The sequence below is a fragment of the Symphalangus syndactylus genome, chromosome 8 (genome assembly GCF_028878055.3).
Source record: "Symphalangus syndactylus isolate Jambi chromosome 8, NHGRI_mSymSyn1-v2.1_pri, whole genome shotgun sequence".
Classification (NCBI taxonomy): Eukaryota; Metazoa; Chordata; class Mammalia; order Primates; family Hylobatidae; genus Symphalangus; species Symphalangus syndactylus.
Window position 1 is genome coordinate 52,215,494 of NC_072430.2, and position 15,834 is coordinate 52,231,327.

The following is a 15,834-nucleotide window of genomic DNA, read 5'->3' on the forward strand; positions in this document are numbered from 1 at the left end:
GAAGCGGCTAATCATCATCCCTGTTTTATTTTATTTTTTGAGACGAAGTCTAGCTCTGTCACCCAGGCTGGAGTGCAACGGCTTGATCTCGGCTCACTGCAACTTCTGTCTCCCAGGTTCAAGCGATTCTTCTGCCTCAGCCTCCTGAGCAGCTGGGATTACAGGCGTGCACCAGCACACCCGGCTAATTTTTTGTATTTTTAGTAGAGACAGGGTTTCACCACGTTGGCCAGGCTGGTCTCAAACTCCCGACCTCAGGTCATCCACCCACCTCGGCCTCCCAAAGTGCTGGGATTACAGGAGTGAGCCACCATGCCCGGCCAACCCCATCTCTTAAAAAACAAAAAAAACAAAAAAAAACACTTTTTAAATTAACTGGTCATGGTGGCATGTGCCTGTAGTCCTAACTACTCAGGAGGCTGAAGTGGAAGGATTGCTTGAGCCCAAGAGTTGGAGGCCACAGTGAGCTGTGATCACATCACTGTACTCCAGCCTGGGTGACAGAGTGAGACCCTGTCTCAGGAAAAAAAAAAAAAAAAAAATTACTGAGAACTCTGTGACCATGGCACCATGAACTATAGAAAGGGCTAACAGATGGCTTTAAAATGTGGGTTATGGCCAGGTGTGGTGGCTCACGCCTGTAATCCCAGCACTTTGGAAGGCCAAGGTGGGTGGATCACAAGGTCAGGAGTTTGAGACCAGCCCGGCCAGTGTAGTGAAACCTCATCTCTACTAAAAATACAAAAAATTAGCCGCGTGTTGTGGCAGGTGCCTGTAATCCTAGCTACTCGGGAGGCTGAGGCAGGAGAATTGCTTGAACCTGGGAAGTGGAGGTTGCCACAAGCTGAGATCCTGCCACTGCACTCCAGCCTGGGCGACAGAGCAAGACTCTGTCTCAAAAACAAAAAAAAAGTGGGTTATTTTCTTTTCTTTTTCTTTTCTTTTTTTTTTTTTGAAACGGAGTCTTGCTCTGTCACCAGGCTGGAGTGCAGTGGAGATCTCAGCTCACTGCAACCTCTGCCTCCCAGGTTCAAGTGATTCCCCTGCCTCAGCCTCCCGAGTAGCTGGGACTACAGGCGCACACCACCACGCCCGGCTAAGTTTTTCTATTTTAGTACAGACGGGGTTTCACCATGTTGGCCAGGATGGTCTCGATCTCCTGACCTCGTGATCCACCCACCTCGGTCTCCCAAAGTGCTGGGATTACAGGCGTGAGCCACCGCACCCAGCTTAAAAGTGGATTATTTTCTAATTGCTCTTCTCTGATTAAGATTTTCTCTTTGCCCATCTTTTCTCTAGATATGTACTGACTTCATTCACCCGTTTATTCATCTCACTGGCTCATTCATTTTTGCTTTCATTTACTCAACTTTGTTGAATAATATTTAGTGATCTACCTGCTGCCAGGCGGTGAGAGTATGAAATGAACAGGATGCTGCTTTGCCCTCTGGGAGCTGACAGTGTAGCTGGGAACCAGACATCCAAACAAGCAGAATATTATGCAAAAGAAATGTCAGGATGCTTTGGAATCACAGAGGTGTGAGAAATCCCTCCCGGGGAGGCTGGTGAAGGCTTTGAAGAGGAAGTGACATTTGAGTGGAGTCTTGAAGACTAGGCAGGATTCTCCAGGGTCCCTGGGTGTGGGGGAAGCACACGTCCTCTTCCCTGTAGGAGGTGCTGTGGAGAACACCTCCAGTGGGGCTGCTACTCTTCAGCCTTGCTGGGGCTAGCTGGAGTGGCCACACCATGGTTATACCAGCTGAAGTTCAAGAAGCCCCTTGCTAGGAGATTGCTTTGCTGGCTCTGGGTGAGGGCAGGTGCATCTGGAAGCCCCCTTCTTTCTAAGATGTTTGCTCCTGAGTCTCCATGTCCCAGTCTTTTCTTCCCTGAACATTTTGCTACCAGTCAGCACAGCCCTGCCTGAGAAGGAGGCTGGAGGAGTGAGTAGTCAGTAGCCTGGTGGGTCTTGGCTGCCTCTGTGGTGCCCGCTGGCCTAAGTAGCAGGCTTAGGGAGGTGAGACCCAGTTCCAGGAGCTGCCAATGGGGAGTGAGACGGGGTGGCTGGAGCACACTGCACGTGTCACCAAGGCTCTAGGGAGGTCTGTGCACAAGGCAGTGGGAGAAGCAAGGGGAAGACCCAGCCTGGTCAACATGGCAAAACCCCGTCTCTACTAAAAATACAAAAATTAGCTGGGCGTGGTAGAGTGCGCCTGTAGTCCAGCTAACTTGGGAGGCTGAGGCAGGAGAATCACTTTAACACAGGAGGTGGAGGTTGCAGTGAGCCGAGATCGTACCACTGCACTCTAGCCTGGGTGACAGAGTGAGACCCTGTCTCAAAAAAAAAAAAAAAAAAAAAGTGGGGGAAGGGGAACACTGATCCTGATTATCTACTCCATATACTTACTATGTACCTACTACCTACACAGGGACAGTGGGCTTTACGCACGCCATTTATTCAGTGTATAGAGATCTCAGCATCACATAGGAGCAGGGAGTTCTGAAGTTGGCCTTGCTGGCGTTTGAGAAGTTTCTTGGTGCATTCCTCAGGTTCACGCCTCCAGACAAGTGTAAGTGCTATTGAATGCTGACTATGTTCCAGGAACTAAACCAGATGCTAGAAGACACGCGGTAAACAGTACAGATGCAGGTGCACATGTGGGGGTCGGCACAAGACCTGAGAGAAGGGAGGGGTCTTGCTGCAGTTCCCCTTTTGTAACAAAGGAGAGAGTACTGTTGACCTCTTCCTAGGAACTGTGAGTTTGACTGAACTGTGTCCTGCCACAGGATCTTTGCTGCTTCCTCTACCTGATTCTTTGGATCTCCCTGCTGGTACCTTCTTGTCATTTAGGTCTCAGCTCACATGTTACCTCCTTTAAAATGTCTTCTCTGGCCAGCCAGTCTAAATTTGCTTGCGCTTGGGGTCTCCTCACTCTCTACTTTATCCCGCAGTTGCTTCTTATCACGTATGGCTCTCTGAAGTTAGGTATTCATTACTTATATCTGTCTTCCCCACTAGAATTAAGCTCTGATGACAAGGATCTTTCTGTGCTGTGCATAGCTTATCTTCTAGTACCTAGCTTAGTTCCTGGCACATTGTAAGCATTCAATAACAGTTTGAATGAATGAATTAACAAATGAAAGAATGAATGAATGCATTTTCCTAGAGGACTTCTGTTCTTCCCTGAGGGAAGTTATAGGTAGTATTGGTTTCTTGGGACTGTTTTTTGTTTGTTTGTTTTGTTTTGTTTTGTTTTTTGAGACAGAGTCTCACTGTATCCCCCAGGCTGGAGTGCAGTGGCACAATCTTGGCTCACTGCAACTTCCGCCTCCCAGGTTCAAGCGATTCTCATGCCTCAGCCTCCCAAGTAGCTGGGATTCCAGGAGCCTGCCACCACCACCGGCTAATTTTTGTATTTTTAGTAGAGACAAGGTTTCACCATGTTGGCCAGGCTGGTCTTGAACTCTTGACCTCAGGTGACCTGCCTGCCTCGGCCTCCCAAAGTGCTGGGATTACAGGCATGAGCCACCACACCCGGCCTGTTTTTTGTTTTGTTTTGTTTTTTTAAGACAGAGTCTTGCACTGTCTCCCAGACTGGAGTGCAGTGGTGTGATCTCAGCTCATTGCAGCCTCAATCTCCTGGCCTCAGGTCCAGGTGATCCTCTTACCTCAGTCTTCTGAGTCGCTGGGCCCACTGGTGTATACCACCACACCTGGCTAATTTTTTATTTTTTTGCAGAGACATGGTCTCACTGTGTTGCCCAGACTGATCTTGAACTCCTTGGGTTCAAGTGATCCTCACACCTTGGCCTCCCAAAGTGCTGGGTTTACAGGTGTGGGCCACCATGCCTGGGCTTGAGACTCTTAAGATGATGAGGCTGGAGGGAGTGGATGGCCCCACTGCTTGAGCCCTAGAGATTCCTTACTCCAGAGTGCCCTGGCTGCAGAGGTGGCCCTGGAGGGTCACTCCAGCAACCTGGCTGAGCTAATGGGCATCATCTGATACCAGCTCGGACCCTGAACAACAGGCAACATGGACCTTAGTCTAAGGCACTGACCCCTCATCTCTGCATATACCAAAGAAGATGAGATTTGGGTGAGGACACAGCCAAACCATATCAGCTCCCGGGATCCCTGTGTGAATGGGGTCTTTTTTGGTGTTTTAGGGTTGCACAGGGTGACCTCTTTAGAGGTGACCTCCTGCCACAACCCACAGGAGGTGCACATGGCCCGCACATGCTGGTTTCCTGCAGTGGGAGGGGCTGGGGCACTGCTGGGACCTGTGCTTGGTAACCGGAGCCGGCCTGGCCCCGGGGATTGGGTGTCTGCCTTGGGTTTCAGGTGTATTAGGTTGTTCCTCGTTGTGGAGTCTCATTACTAATGAAAAGCTCAGGTTGCACTGCTGGTCCTTTGGGCTGTGGTTGATCCTGGTGATAACATTTGGCACCCAGAGGCAGCCCTGTTTCCACTAAAGCATGCAGTGCCTGGGTGGCAGGCAGGCAAGCTGGCACCTGCCCTTAACCCATGAGGTGCTGGCCCGCTAGTAGGCACACCCTACCTGTGCCAGAATTTAGGTTGTAGCCAGACTCTAGGAGCCATCTGGGCCCCACAGGGGCGGCATTTCCTCTTTTTGTTGAAACATTCCAGCCAAGTGCTGGCTTGGGCTTCATCTCTCTGTCGCACTCTTCTTCCTCTCCCCAACATAAGCCTCCTTCTACATCCTAGAGCTCTTTCCATTCCCCCTCCTGCAGCTCTGGGCTCGCTAATCTCATCCTTCCCTAAGGGAGCTTGACGGCTGCTTCTGCTAACATTTAATAAAGCTCTGCGTGCCAGACCCTGTGTTATGGATTTTACACCTTATCTTACAATCTTAAAAAAATAAAATTCTCTGAGAATTCTCTGTCACCCCCACTTTACAGGTGAGGAAACTGAGGCAAAGATAGGCTAACTGGCTTCCCCAACACCATGCAGGTAATTAGTGATAAAGGCAGGGTTGGAACCAAACTTGACCTCCCAGTTATGCTCTTAATGGCCAGGACACTCTGTGTCTTGAGCCATACTTCCTCCATGTTTTCTAGGGCTTTCTAGGGAGGCAGACAGTGATGGGAGGGAGTGTTCTTTGGTGTGGATGTGCCCTGCCTGCTCCTTTCTGTAAGCATCACAGCACCTCCACTGCTGTACTGGGGAGGCACCAAGTTCTTCCCTGTTTGCCAACCCAAGGCGAGCTAGCTTAGGAGCCACGTGAGTGCCGGGTGTCTCCCCTGCTGCATCCCTCTATTCTGCCCCTGCCCCCGGTGCCCAGAGGAGGGCCCTGCCTATCTTCCCAGTTCTCCAACAGCAATGCTGTCCCAGCACCCTTGGGCTCCAGTTGTGGCCTGGCAGCTGCTGGGGCAGAGGCGACACAGCCAGAGTCACAGCAGGAAGAGGATGGGGCCCAGGGCTGCCTCAGGCCATGGCTGCATGGCACCATCACTTGATTGAGGAGCTTTTCTTGCCAATGTCTGTGAGGCATCAGGTGGCAGGACACGTCCCCCTGCTCTTAAGCCTCAGGCATGCAGCCCTTCTTATGCTCTCTGGGGTGAGGGGAGATCCCCCTCATGGAATTGCTTTTTTTTTTTTTTGAAACAGGGTCCTGCTCTGTCAGTCAGGCTGGAGTGCAGCCTCAACCTCCCAGACTCAAGTGATCCTCCTGCCTCAGCCTCCCGAGTAGCTGGGACCACAGGTGGACACCATCACACCTGGTTTTTTTTTTTTTTTTTCTAGAGATGGGGGTCTCACTTTCTTGCTCAGTCTGGTCTCGAACTCCTGGGCTCAAGCAGTCTTCCCACCTTGTCTTCCCAAAGTGTTTGGATTACAGGTGTGAGCCACTGTGCTTGGCCTATTTATTTATTTAGAATTTGTTTTGGAATTGCTTCTTTATGCCTGGCACTATGCTGGCACTATGTGGCAGAGATTTAAAAAACAAGCAAACAAAACAAATGCTTTGTCAACCACAAAATGTATTCTCTGCCCCTTAGGTTCTTTTTGTGTAGTTGAGGCTAGAAGACAAAAATAGGGGGCAGTAAGGAGCAGGGAGCAATGGTTTAGGGGGTCTTCCTTCCAGCCCCCTTGTTGAAGCATCTGGCTCACTAGCTTGGGGGAGCCATTAGGCAGCAGTGGCCAGTCCTGAGGCACTCTCAGTTGTCACTAAGAAAAGGGGCATGTGCTCTATGGATACCCATGGGCTGAACTTGGAGTCTGGTCTGGACCCATGGCTGTGCTAGGATCCACCGTCCCTAGCCCCAACTGCAGTCAGCATGTTCATCATCCCTAGGCCTCTCCGCTTCTTTCTGCATGTTTGTCTGCCTCATGCCCTGCTCATTACCAACTGGTCAGTCCCCTCTGCCCTGCCTGAAGTGAGCTGGTTTGATTGGCTTAGCTAAGCTCCTTTGCCTCTGCTGGCCAGGTCACCCTGTGGGTCACCAGCAAACCTGTTGATGATCCAGTCTGAACCTGCTTTTCCACAAAGAACATGTTGCACCCAGCCCTGCTTCTCTGAGCAGAGGTTTGGGGCTGAGCTGTTCTAGCCAGAAAGGGACACAGGGTGTGGCAGGCACTATGATGGGCATATCTAATGTGCCGGGAAAAACAATGAGCTGCTCTCCGTGCTTTGGGCACCTGTTTGGGAGAGGGCCTGTCTGTCTGACTTTCTCCTCCTGGGGCTCCCAGCATCTCTGAGAACCTCTACCCAGAGCTGTGTAGAAGTGGTTTGCTTGTTTCCTAACACTTCTGTGCCCTATTTCTTTCTGTACCCAAGAAAGGAAGTAGACTGTTTTGTAGGGACACTGTCAGGGTGATAATCTGGACTTACTGGAATCATGAACCATGCCAAGGAGGAAGGAGAAAATAGGCTATGGTGGGTGTCTTAGTTAGGGCTGGCTACTGTAACAAAATGCCTTTAGCTGAGTAATTAAAAGCAAGAGAAATGTATTGCTCACAGTTTGGGAGGCTGGGAAGTCCAAGATCAGGGTGCCAGCAGATTCAGCGTCTGGTGAAGGCTGATGCTCTGTGACAAAGGTGGCACCTTCTAGCTCCGTCCTCACATGGCAGAAGAGGGAACGAGCTCCCTCCGGCCTCCTTTCTAAGGGCATTAGTCCCACACATGAGGGCTCTAACATCACGACTGAGTCACCTCCCAAAGGCCTCCCCTCCCACCAGCACTGCACTGGGGATTAAGTTTCAATATGGGAATTTTGGAGGAACACAGACCTTCAGACCATAGCAGCGGGCTTCTCCTCATGTGCCCCCTGCCTCACTTCTAGATGCCGCATAATGTCAGTGAAACCCCGTCTCTACTAAAAATACAAAAAATTAGCTGGATGTGGTGGCACGTGCCTGTAATCCCAGCTACTCGGGAGGCTGAGGCAGGAGAATTGCTTGAACCCAGGAGGCAGAGGTCGCAGTGTGACCTGAGATCGTGCCACTGCACTCCAGCCTGGGTGACAGAGCAAGACTCCGTCAAGAAAAAAGAGAAAAGGCATCGGGTATGCCAGGGTGTGTGGGAAAAGGCATCGGGTATGCCAGGGTGTGTGGGAAAAGGCATCGGGTATGCCAGGGCGTGTGGGAAAAGGTGGTAAGATTCCTGAGCCTCCCAGGGTTGGGAAGCCTCTGGCCGAGTGAAGGATACCCTGGGTGGGTTTTAAGACACCAGCTTTCCAGTCCAGCTCAGCTGTGGGATGTGGGAACATGAATCAGTTACTTGGCTTCCCTGTGGCTCACGATGATAATACCTACTCCTGCCTACTTCATGGGACCCGCATAAGAGCTGAGGGATTCCATAGCTCAGGGGTGTGCTATAAAGACAAGCACTATGCATCTGGGTGTGGTTCCGAAACTTTCTTGTGCAGAAGAGTAGGGCTGGGCGAGCCCTGAGAATGTGCATTTCTCACACACTCTGATGCTGCTGATGCTGTAGTCCCTTGGCTGGCAAGGGTAGCTGGATAGCAGGGGCCGGCACTCTGTAATGCCTTCCACTTCAGGGTTCTCTGGGCTGGTTTTCCTGACTCCCCAGGAAGCCTTTATTCAGCAGAGGGAAGGTAGGAGTGAGAGGACTACGCTGTCAGTGCTTCACATACATCGTTTAATTTATCCCACCACAGCCCTTAGGAGGGAAGTGGTATTCTCCTTCTACACTTAAGAAAATCGGCCTGGTGCGGAGGCTCATGCCTGTAATGCCAGCACTGTGGGAAGCTGAGGCGAGAGGATCACTGGAGCCCAGGAGTTCAAGACTAGTCTAGGCAATATAGGGAGATGTCATCTCTACAAAAAAAAAAAAAAAAAATTAGCTGGGCATGGTGGTGCATGCTTGTAGTCCCAGCTACCTACCCAGAGGCTGAGATGGGAGGATCACTTGAGTCCTGGAGGATCGAGGCGGCAGTGAGCTATGATTGCACCACTACACTCCATCCCTGGCAACAGAGTGAGACTCCGTCTCAAAAATAAATAAATAAATAAATAAATAAATAAATAAATAAATAAATAAATTGAAGCTAGGAGAAGTTAAGACTTGCCTGAAGTTACACAGCAAGTGCCAGAACCAGGATTTCAACCAGGTATTTTCTGACTCCAGGCCAATGGATGTTTCTTCCATGCATATATAGCTCTTGAACCTTCTTCTATCTAATATCACCCACAGTGCTGTTAAAAATACAGATTTCTGGGCCTCACCCTCAAATTATGATTCAGTAGGTCTAGTCAAGGTCATTGTTTTTGTCTTTGTTTTTGTTTTAAGTCACCCCAGGTGATTCTAAAGCCGAAGCTCTGCAAAGCACACCTTGAGAAACAGAGAACTCTTGTGCTGCCTCTCTTGACACTTCAGGTGCAAAACTTTTGTCCTAATGTAGTTCTCAAACTTACGCATGTGTGAGAATCACCGGGAGAGCTTACTGAAACTGATTGCGGGGCCCCATACCTAGAGGGCCTGATTCTATAGGTCTGAGGTAAGGCCCAAGAATTTGCATTTTGTTTTGTTTTCTTTTCTTTTCTCTTTTCTTTTTTTTTTTTTTGAGATGAAGTCTCACCCTGTCGCCCAGACTGGAGTGCAGTGGTGTGATCTCAGCTCACTGCAGCCTCTGCCTCCCGGGTTAAAGCGATTCTCCTGTCTGTCTCAGCCCCACACCCCAAACCCGCTCCTGAGTAGCTGGGATTACAGGTGCCTGCCACCATAACCAGCTAATTTTTGTATTTTTAGTAGAGACGGGGGGGTTCGCCATGTTGGCCAGGCTGGTCTCAAACTCCTGACCTCAGGTGATCCACTTGCCTCAGCCTCCCAAGGTCTTGGGATTACTGGTGTGAGCCACTGCGTGCGGCCAGAATTTGCATTTCTAACAAGTCTCAGGTGATGCTGATGCTGAGGGTCCAGGGACACGCTTTGAGAACAGCTTGTTACTCAGGCGATATGTGGACAGTAGCGTCATCTTCACCTGGGAGCTTCCTGCAGCATCTCAGGCCTTGCCCCACACCTATCGGATCAGAATCTGCATTTTAACTCAATCCCCGCGTGATTCTCATGTACCTGGAAGTTTGAGAAATACGACCTTAGAGGAGCCAGAATGTGAAACCACTGGAGGCAGAGATAGATGGAGAATATCTCTTCTTCCCACGGATACTAAAGATGCAACAAAAAGGGCTGACTCTCTGGGTGTGCACCCAGGTGGGGTTGATGAGGACCGAAAAGAGGCGAGATGTGGATAGAGGACTCTTCCCTGAGGGAAGGCAGAGAGAACATAGGAAAATCTGAAGAAAGGAGGTGGCTTCAGAGGAAAGGCATTCATCGGGGCCATAAAACGGTGGAGAAGGTATCCTGCTGAGAGCACAGGGGTGGGGAGGGGGTGCCCTGGAGCTGAAGCCTTCAGTGGGAGGACAGTGATAGGTGAACACACACGTGAATAAACAGTTTGCTAAGCAGCTGCGAGGGCTGGCCAAGGTGAGAAAGCATCCGTCTGCAGAGGCCTCAATAAGGCCAGTGTGTTGACTTTGTCCTGCGGTGTGCTCAGCAGTGGAAAAAACCAACAGCCACGCAGGGAGAGAGAAGGAGCCACGATGGGCATGGGTTACTGGGGCCAGGGCTTGACTGGTAGGCGGACACAGAGGAAGGCCCAGGCTGTGTGGGAACAGAGCGCAGAAGCAATAGATTCCTCTTGAAGATCCTTGGGCTGTTAACCTTTTTTAAATTTCAGAGAGGTTGTGTGGGCGGGGAGGGAGGAAGGAAAATCCTTCAGAAGACATAGACTTACTCTGTTTCTTCCATCATATGTGAATAAATATGGATAGCCAAGAGGTGAATAAAACACACGTTCCCAGGTGGCCAGTGAGACCTAGGTTGCAAGATGGTGGGGTGTGGGTGAGGCCGGGGAGTACTGCAAGCCCCAGAATTCCCCAGCCTTGGTCCCCCGCCACATAGCTAAGAAGTGAGGGAGGAGGTGAGAAGGAGTCACTGCCCAGCCTCACTTCCGGTGGACTATGCTGTCTCCTTGTCAGTTCTGTCTCTGGAAACAGTTGCCTGCTTTCACCTCTCCCTCCATCCCCTCTTCTCTCACAGGGAAAAATTCACCTTAATATTGGAAGTTCCTCTCCTAGCAAAGTCCTTCTCAAGCACCCACAGGCAAACAGGAAACTAAGCAGAGTTAGGGCTTCCATGCCTAGCCAACTACACGACTCTCCTCTCACTCCCCTAAAAACCAGCACAAGGGGCAGTGTAGGTTCTGGCATAGATGGACCTGTGTTGGAATCTCTGCACGTGCTGTGCTGACCCTGGCTAGCAGTTGACCTCTCTGAGCCCTTGTTTCCTTTCCACTAGGCTCTCTGAGGGCAGGGGCTGTGTCTTTTTCACTGCTCTGTCTGCACTGAGCACTGTGCAGGGCACATAGGAAGTTCCCATAAACGTTTGTGGGATAAAGGAAATAAAACCTTCTCTCTTCCTGTCCCCCTTGTGATGGCTTTGCACAAGGCACTGTCCTTGGCCAGGTTTGCTAGGCTAGTGTGAGGATAAACTAGGTATATTACAAATTGGAGAAAATTTCTCGTTCTTCTTGGGAGAAGGTGCTGTACAATGAAACAAGAATGTCTTGATTCCCTTCTATGCCAGGTACTGGGGAGAAACAGGTGCCTCATAACCATTGATCCAGGCAGCAATAAGCATACTCCTGCTTCCCAAGGCCTGATGCCTCTCTCCTTCTTCCCTTCCTTCTTCCCTCCTCCTCTTCACTCTTTCTCTGCACACATGGAAGAATGGCTGCTAGGCATTGCCCATTTGGAAAAGTACAGCTCAATGGATATGAATCAGCTTGGGCAGGCGAAAAATGATTCACGTCTGACCAAATCGATTTAGTTCAGGTTGCCCGTTCTGCATCTTTTTTCCCTTGTAATTAAATGATGATTGGTCTTGATGGTGGGAAGGAAGAGACAGAATTTAATTTGTTTGCCTTTGTAGAAAGCTGGGGACAGCACGGATAAGGGAAGATGTCTCCCATTTGGCAAATAACTGATGCGGAGGTGGAGTGGCAGTGGTGATGGGGATGCTGGCACCTTCAGGCCTCGTGGGCCAGGCAGTGCAGCTGGTGGCAGACGGTTCAGAACTCTACCATGTTCCCATCTGAAAACCATGGCTGATCATGCCCACTCCTGACCTTGCTCCAGGGAGTACACAAAGACGTAAGCTTAATTAACCCACCAGACGTAGCTCTTGAATCCCTGGGCATAATGCCTCGGTATAGTTAGGGTTGGGGAGAGGCATGGTCAGCAAAACAACCTCCCTCATCTCTCTGTTGTCACTCAGAGTCAAGCTGGCTGCTGCTGGTGATGCTGACTTCTCTTGCTGCAGATTTCTCCAATGTGTTTCTGCCCTGGACATGTTTGCCAAATCCCTTGTGTTTCTTGTGTCGTGGCAGCTTAGCTCCTCCAGCCCTTGGATGAAGAAGCGTGGGAACTCTGTGCTTCCTTTCCCTCCCGCAGTGACATGCCATGCCACTGCCTCTTCATCTGGTCCTATGACAGTCACTCATAAGCACCCGCATGTACCCGGCCCAGCACTAGCTCATGACAGCTGCAGTCAATTGGGCCAGGTGCTGTATCTCATCCGGCCCCCTCAGCAACCCTCTGAGATATTGGTAATGTCCCTGATGAAGACATTTACTGAGGCAGAAATGGAGGCTCAGTGAAGCAAGGTGCCTGATGTTATAGCAATGAGCTATGGGTGGCCAGAGTGAGGATAAGCTCACGCCTGACGCCAAAGCCCATGTTCCTTCTAGTCAACCACAGTGCATCCTATGGTGAATGGGTGAGTCAGCAACCAAGACGCATGAGGCCTTCTTTTTGGTGGGCCTTGGCTGGGTGCTGAGGCTTCAGGTACAATCATGGGTTGGAAGAGCCCTCCTCTCTCTCCACGGTCAGGCACTATGACCCCTTCTGGTTATTAACAAGGCAGAGAAAGAGAGGGAAGAAAGCAGGCAAATAATGCGGGTTGCTATTCCTAGAGATAGAATTTCAGGAAGGATAAACACAGCGTTCTCTCCAGAAGTATAAATAGGAAGACTTCACACATGACTAGAACGAGACATGTTTTAAGTCTGTTGAGTAAGGCAGTGATGAAGTAGATTTCCCCAGATTCACTCTTCCTCCACCTGGGTCCCCCAGGCCCTTTACTTTTGGCAACTTTCAGCTCAGGGAGGAAGGAAAGCCCCTTTCAAAGCTTCAGATACTTCCTTAAGGTCAGTTTCTGCTTAAAGAAGGCCTTTACATTACTTCATCCCTTTGCCAAATTAAACTGAAAGGAAACCTTTCAAGTGTGATTGCTTGGCCCTTTCCTGTTCATTTCTCATGAGTACCCTTTCTAACTTTCTTGCTTTCTTCCTTTCTCCAGGTGTTGACTTTAAGATGAAGACCATAGAGGTAGATGGCATCAAAGTGCGGATACAGATTTGGTGAGTTGGGGAGGAGGAGGAGGCAAATGTAGGAGGAGAGGACCTCTGGCTGCTCCTTAGCTGCCCCTGCCATGTGTAGAATTCCTAGGCTTCACCTGGGATAACTGGCCACCTCTATGATGGACAGAAGCGAAGTCTCAGAAGCCCATCTCTTCCTATGAGCCTTAATCTCCAGCCTCTAAGAAACTTTATAGGATTGACTACAAGCACCAAAGGGCAGGAATTAGAAGGAACTGGCACACTAACCGTTGTGAATTTGTCTCAGGATTAGGCTTTGCCCTTGGGCTGTGCCACACTGTGTTAAGATTGGAAGGAAGGAGGCTACACCCCCCATCATTTAGGGTGAGACCCCAAGAGAGTTCCTCAGGATAGCACGGTGCAGTTTCCACAGTAGCAGAGGGTGCTGCTGTGGCTCTCTGCCTGAGGTCTTGGAAGCACTGCCTTTGCCAGGGTTTAGAGCTCCCTCTCAATTCCACAGCAGTATGGGCACTGCCTTCAGAGGTCCCATAGGGACTAGGGGTGTAGCAGCATCCCCTGCCAACTCCCATCAAACCAAATCTGGCCACAGCGGCCATATTCCAGAGAGCTGTCCAAGGCCTGTTCTGGCTGTGGCTTCTGGTGTCTGCCAGGAGGGCAGTTGGCAGGAGGGGCCAAGGCCCTGCAGGCCTGGTCAGCCTCCAGCACAGATGACCAGGCCTCTGACTGTAGATCCCCGTGGGGATCCAAGCACCCCTGGTTTTTCACCCTGCAGCTCCCCAGTTTTTCCTACAAGGGGACAGCTCTGCTCTTCCCCTCCCCATCTGTTCCCATGGTCCCTGCTCCTCTGAGGGACTGGCTTTCTCCTGCAGGGACACCGCAGGGCAGGAGAGATACCAGACCATCACAAAGCAGTACTATCGGCGGGCCCAGGTAAGCCACCACGTTGGGGGTTTCAAAGTGGGAAGCTGCCACCCACACTCCCAGCTCTGGGTATTTGAGATGTCTGTGCCACGGATCCGCTAAACACAGTTCGCCTGCTTGGAGGAGCACAGGGCATCTTTCAGCTGTTCACTGATCGTTTTTCCATCCATTGTTCATGGCTCACTCACTGCAGGCAGGCCCCTGCCCTCACCCCTGACTTCCACCCTCCATCCTGGGTCAAAGATCCAGGACAAAGCATGTGGTGCCTTCCTGCTGTAGAAAGTTCTGTGATGGGCCTGGGAGGCAGCAGTGGTGGGGTCTGAGAGGAGATATTTCTGGATGCTGAGCAGGGAGAATGGGAGAGTGGGACCCAACCTTTAAGTTTCCACGGCCCCTTCTGGCCCCATGACTGCACTCTCTCTGTGCATATCACATCTCTCTATTTCTCTGTCTCTCAGGGGATATTTTTGGTCTACGACATTAGCAGCGAGCGCTCTTACCAGCACATCATGAAGTGGGTCAGTGACGTGGATGAGGTAGGAGATGCCACCTCACTGCCAGGGTGCGGAGAGGGTGCCTCACCGGGGAAGGCAAGGCGAGGGCCAGATGGGAAGGCCGGAGCTCTCAGGGTGGGCGAGCAAATGCTTCCAGGAAGCTTTGCCTTCCACAGCCCTGGATGAAGACCTCTGGGTGAGTAAGACAGGGGGAAGAAACTGAAGCTGCCATGCCCTCACTCTCCATACCCTGCCAGGCCTCCATGGCTGTGTCTTCCCTGGAAATGAATTAGTTCCAAGTCTTCCCTGTGAGCAGCTTCTTCCCTGAAATCTTGGGACCAGGTGGAGTTGCAAGATTGGGATCTAGTCCTGGCTCTGCACAATAGCTGTGGAGCCTTGGGAAGCCGTTTGAATCCTCTGGGTCCCCAGTTCCTGTAGAATGAGGGCTGGACTTACATCCAATGTCCTTTCCAGCTCTGATACCAGTGGTCTAACCCAAGGAAGCACCAGTCTTAGCCAGAGTGTCTTCTACCCTGAGCTGTCCCCATGATACCCTTGAGGTCAGCCGTGGCACTTGGGGGAGCCTGGCACCTGCATCCAGTCAGCCCACCCTGTCCCTAGGGCTCTGGAATTGGTGGTGGGCTGGAGGCAGTGCAGACTCTGTAGGGAAAATTGGGGGTGCAGGCAGCACTCACTGGCTGTTCTGCCCATCCTTTGTCCCTAGTACGCACCAGAAGGCGTCCAGAAGATCCTTATTGGGAATAAGGCTGATGAGGAGCAGAAACGGCAGGTGGGAAGAGAGCAAGGGCAGCAGGTAAGTGGAGGGAAAAGGCAAGTCCACCCCAGGTCCTCTGCTGGGCCTCCACGGCCAGTCCTGAGCACGGGGACCCGAGAGTGTGTTCCCCAGCAGCAGGTCCTCCCACGCGTCCCCAGCACCCCAAGGTCCTGGGGGAGTGGCCATCCTCGGAAGGCTTGTTGTCTGGGTTTTAGGACAGAAGCCCAGAGATTCGGGGTCCATCCAGAAACAAAGACGTCATGGGCAGCAACTCTCCCAAGTCTAGGTCCCCAAATGCAGGATTGCCCTCTGCTTAAGAGATCATCCCTGTGTCAGTAATGAAGGACTTCAAGTTGTCAACTTCTTCTCTGACAGCATCCAGGCCTAGCTGCCATGTTGCGGTCAAGAAATGATCTCTCATCCCACCTGACACTCCCCCACTCCTGTCCTTCTTACCCAGGAAAGAGCCAGGGAGGCAAATGAGGAGACAAAGAGCCACAGTTGGAGAAGCCATGGGGGCAGAAAGGGTAGGAGGATGGCACTGAGGGAATGTCCAAGCATGCAGGGAGACCATCCTCCCAGAGAGCAGAAAGAAATATTGGTCTTTTTTTCTTTCTTTCTTTTTTTTTTTGAAATGGAGTCTCGCTCTCTCACCCAGGCTAGAGTGCAGTGGCACCATCTCAGCTCACTGCAACCTCTGCCTCCTGA

At 51.1% G+C, this 15,834-nt stretch overlaps 1 protein-coding gene across 3 annotated transcripts in view; it reads left to right on the forward strand.

Moving 5' to 3' along the window:
* The window catches only part of RAB15 (RAB15, member RAS oncogene family), a 31,462-nt gene that overhangs the window by 11,824 nt on the left and 3,804 nt on the right, over window positions 1-15,834 (forward strand). For 2 of the 3 annotated variants that reach the window (XM_055289083.2, XM_055289081.2), the window contains exons 2-5: window positions 12,897-12,957; window positions 13,806-13,866; window positions 14,316-14,393; window positions 15,076-15,165. In XM_055289083.2, the coding sequence (XP_055145058.1) occupies window positions 12,911-12,957; window positions 13,806-13,866; window positions 14,316-14,393; window positions 15,076-15,165 (276 nt within the window). In that variant the 5' untranslated portion in view covers window positions 12,897-12,910. Of the gene's footprint in view, window positions 1-11,547; window positions 11,690-12,896; window positions 12,958-13,805; window positions 13,867-14,315; window positions 14,394-15,075; window positions 15,166-15,834 lie in introns of those variants that run through there. The other variant, XM_055289082.2, reaches the window with a different exon arrangement.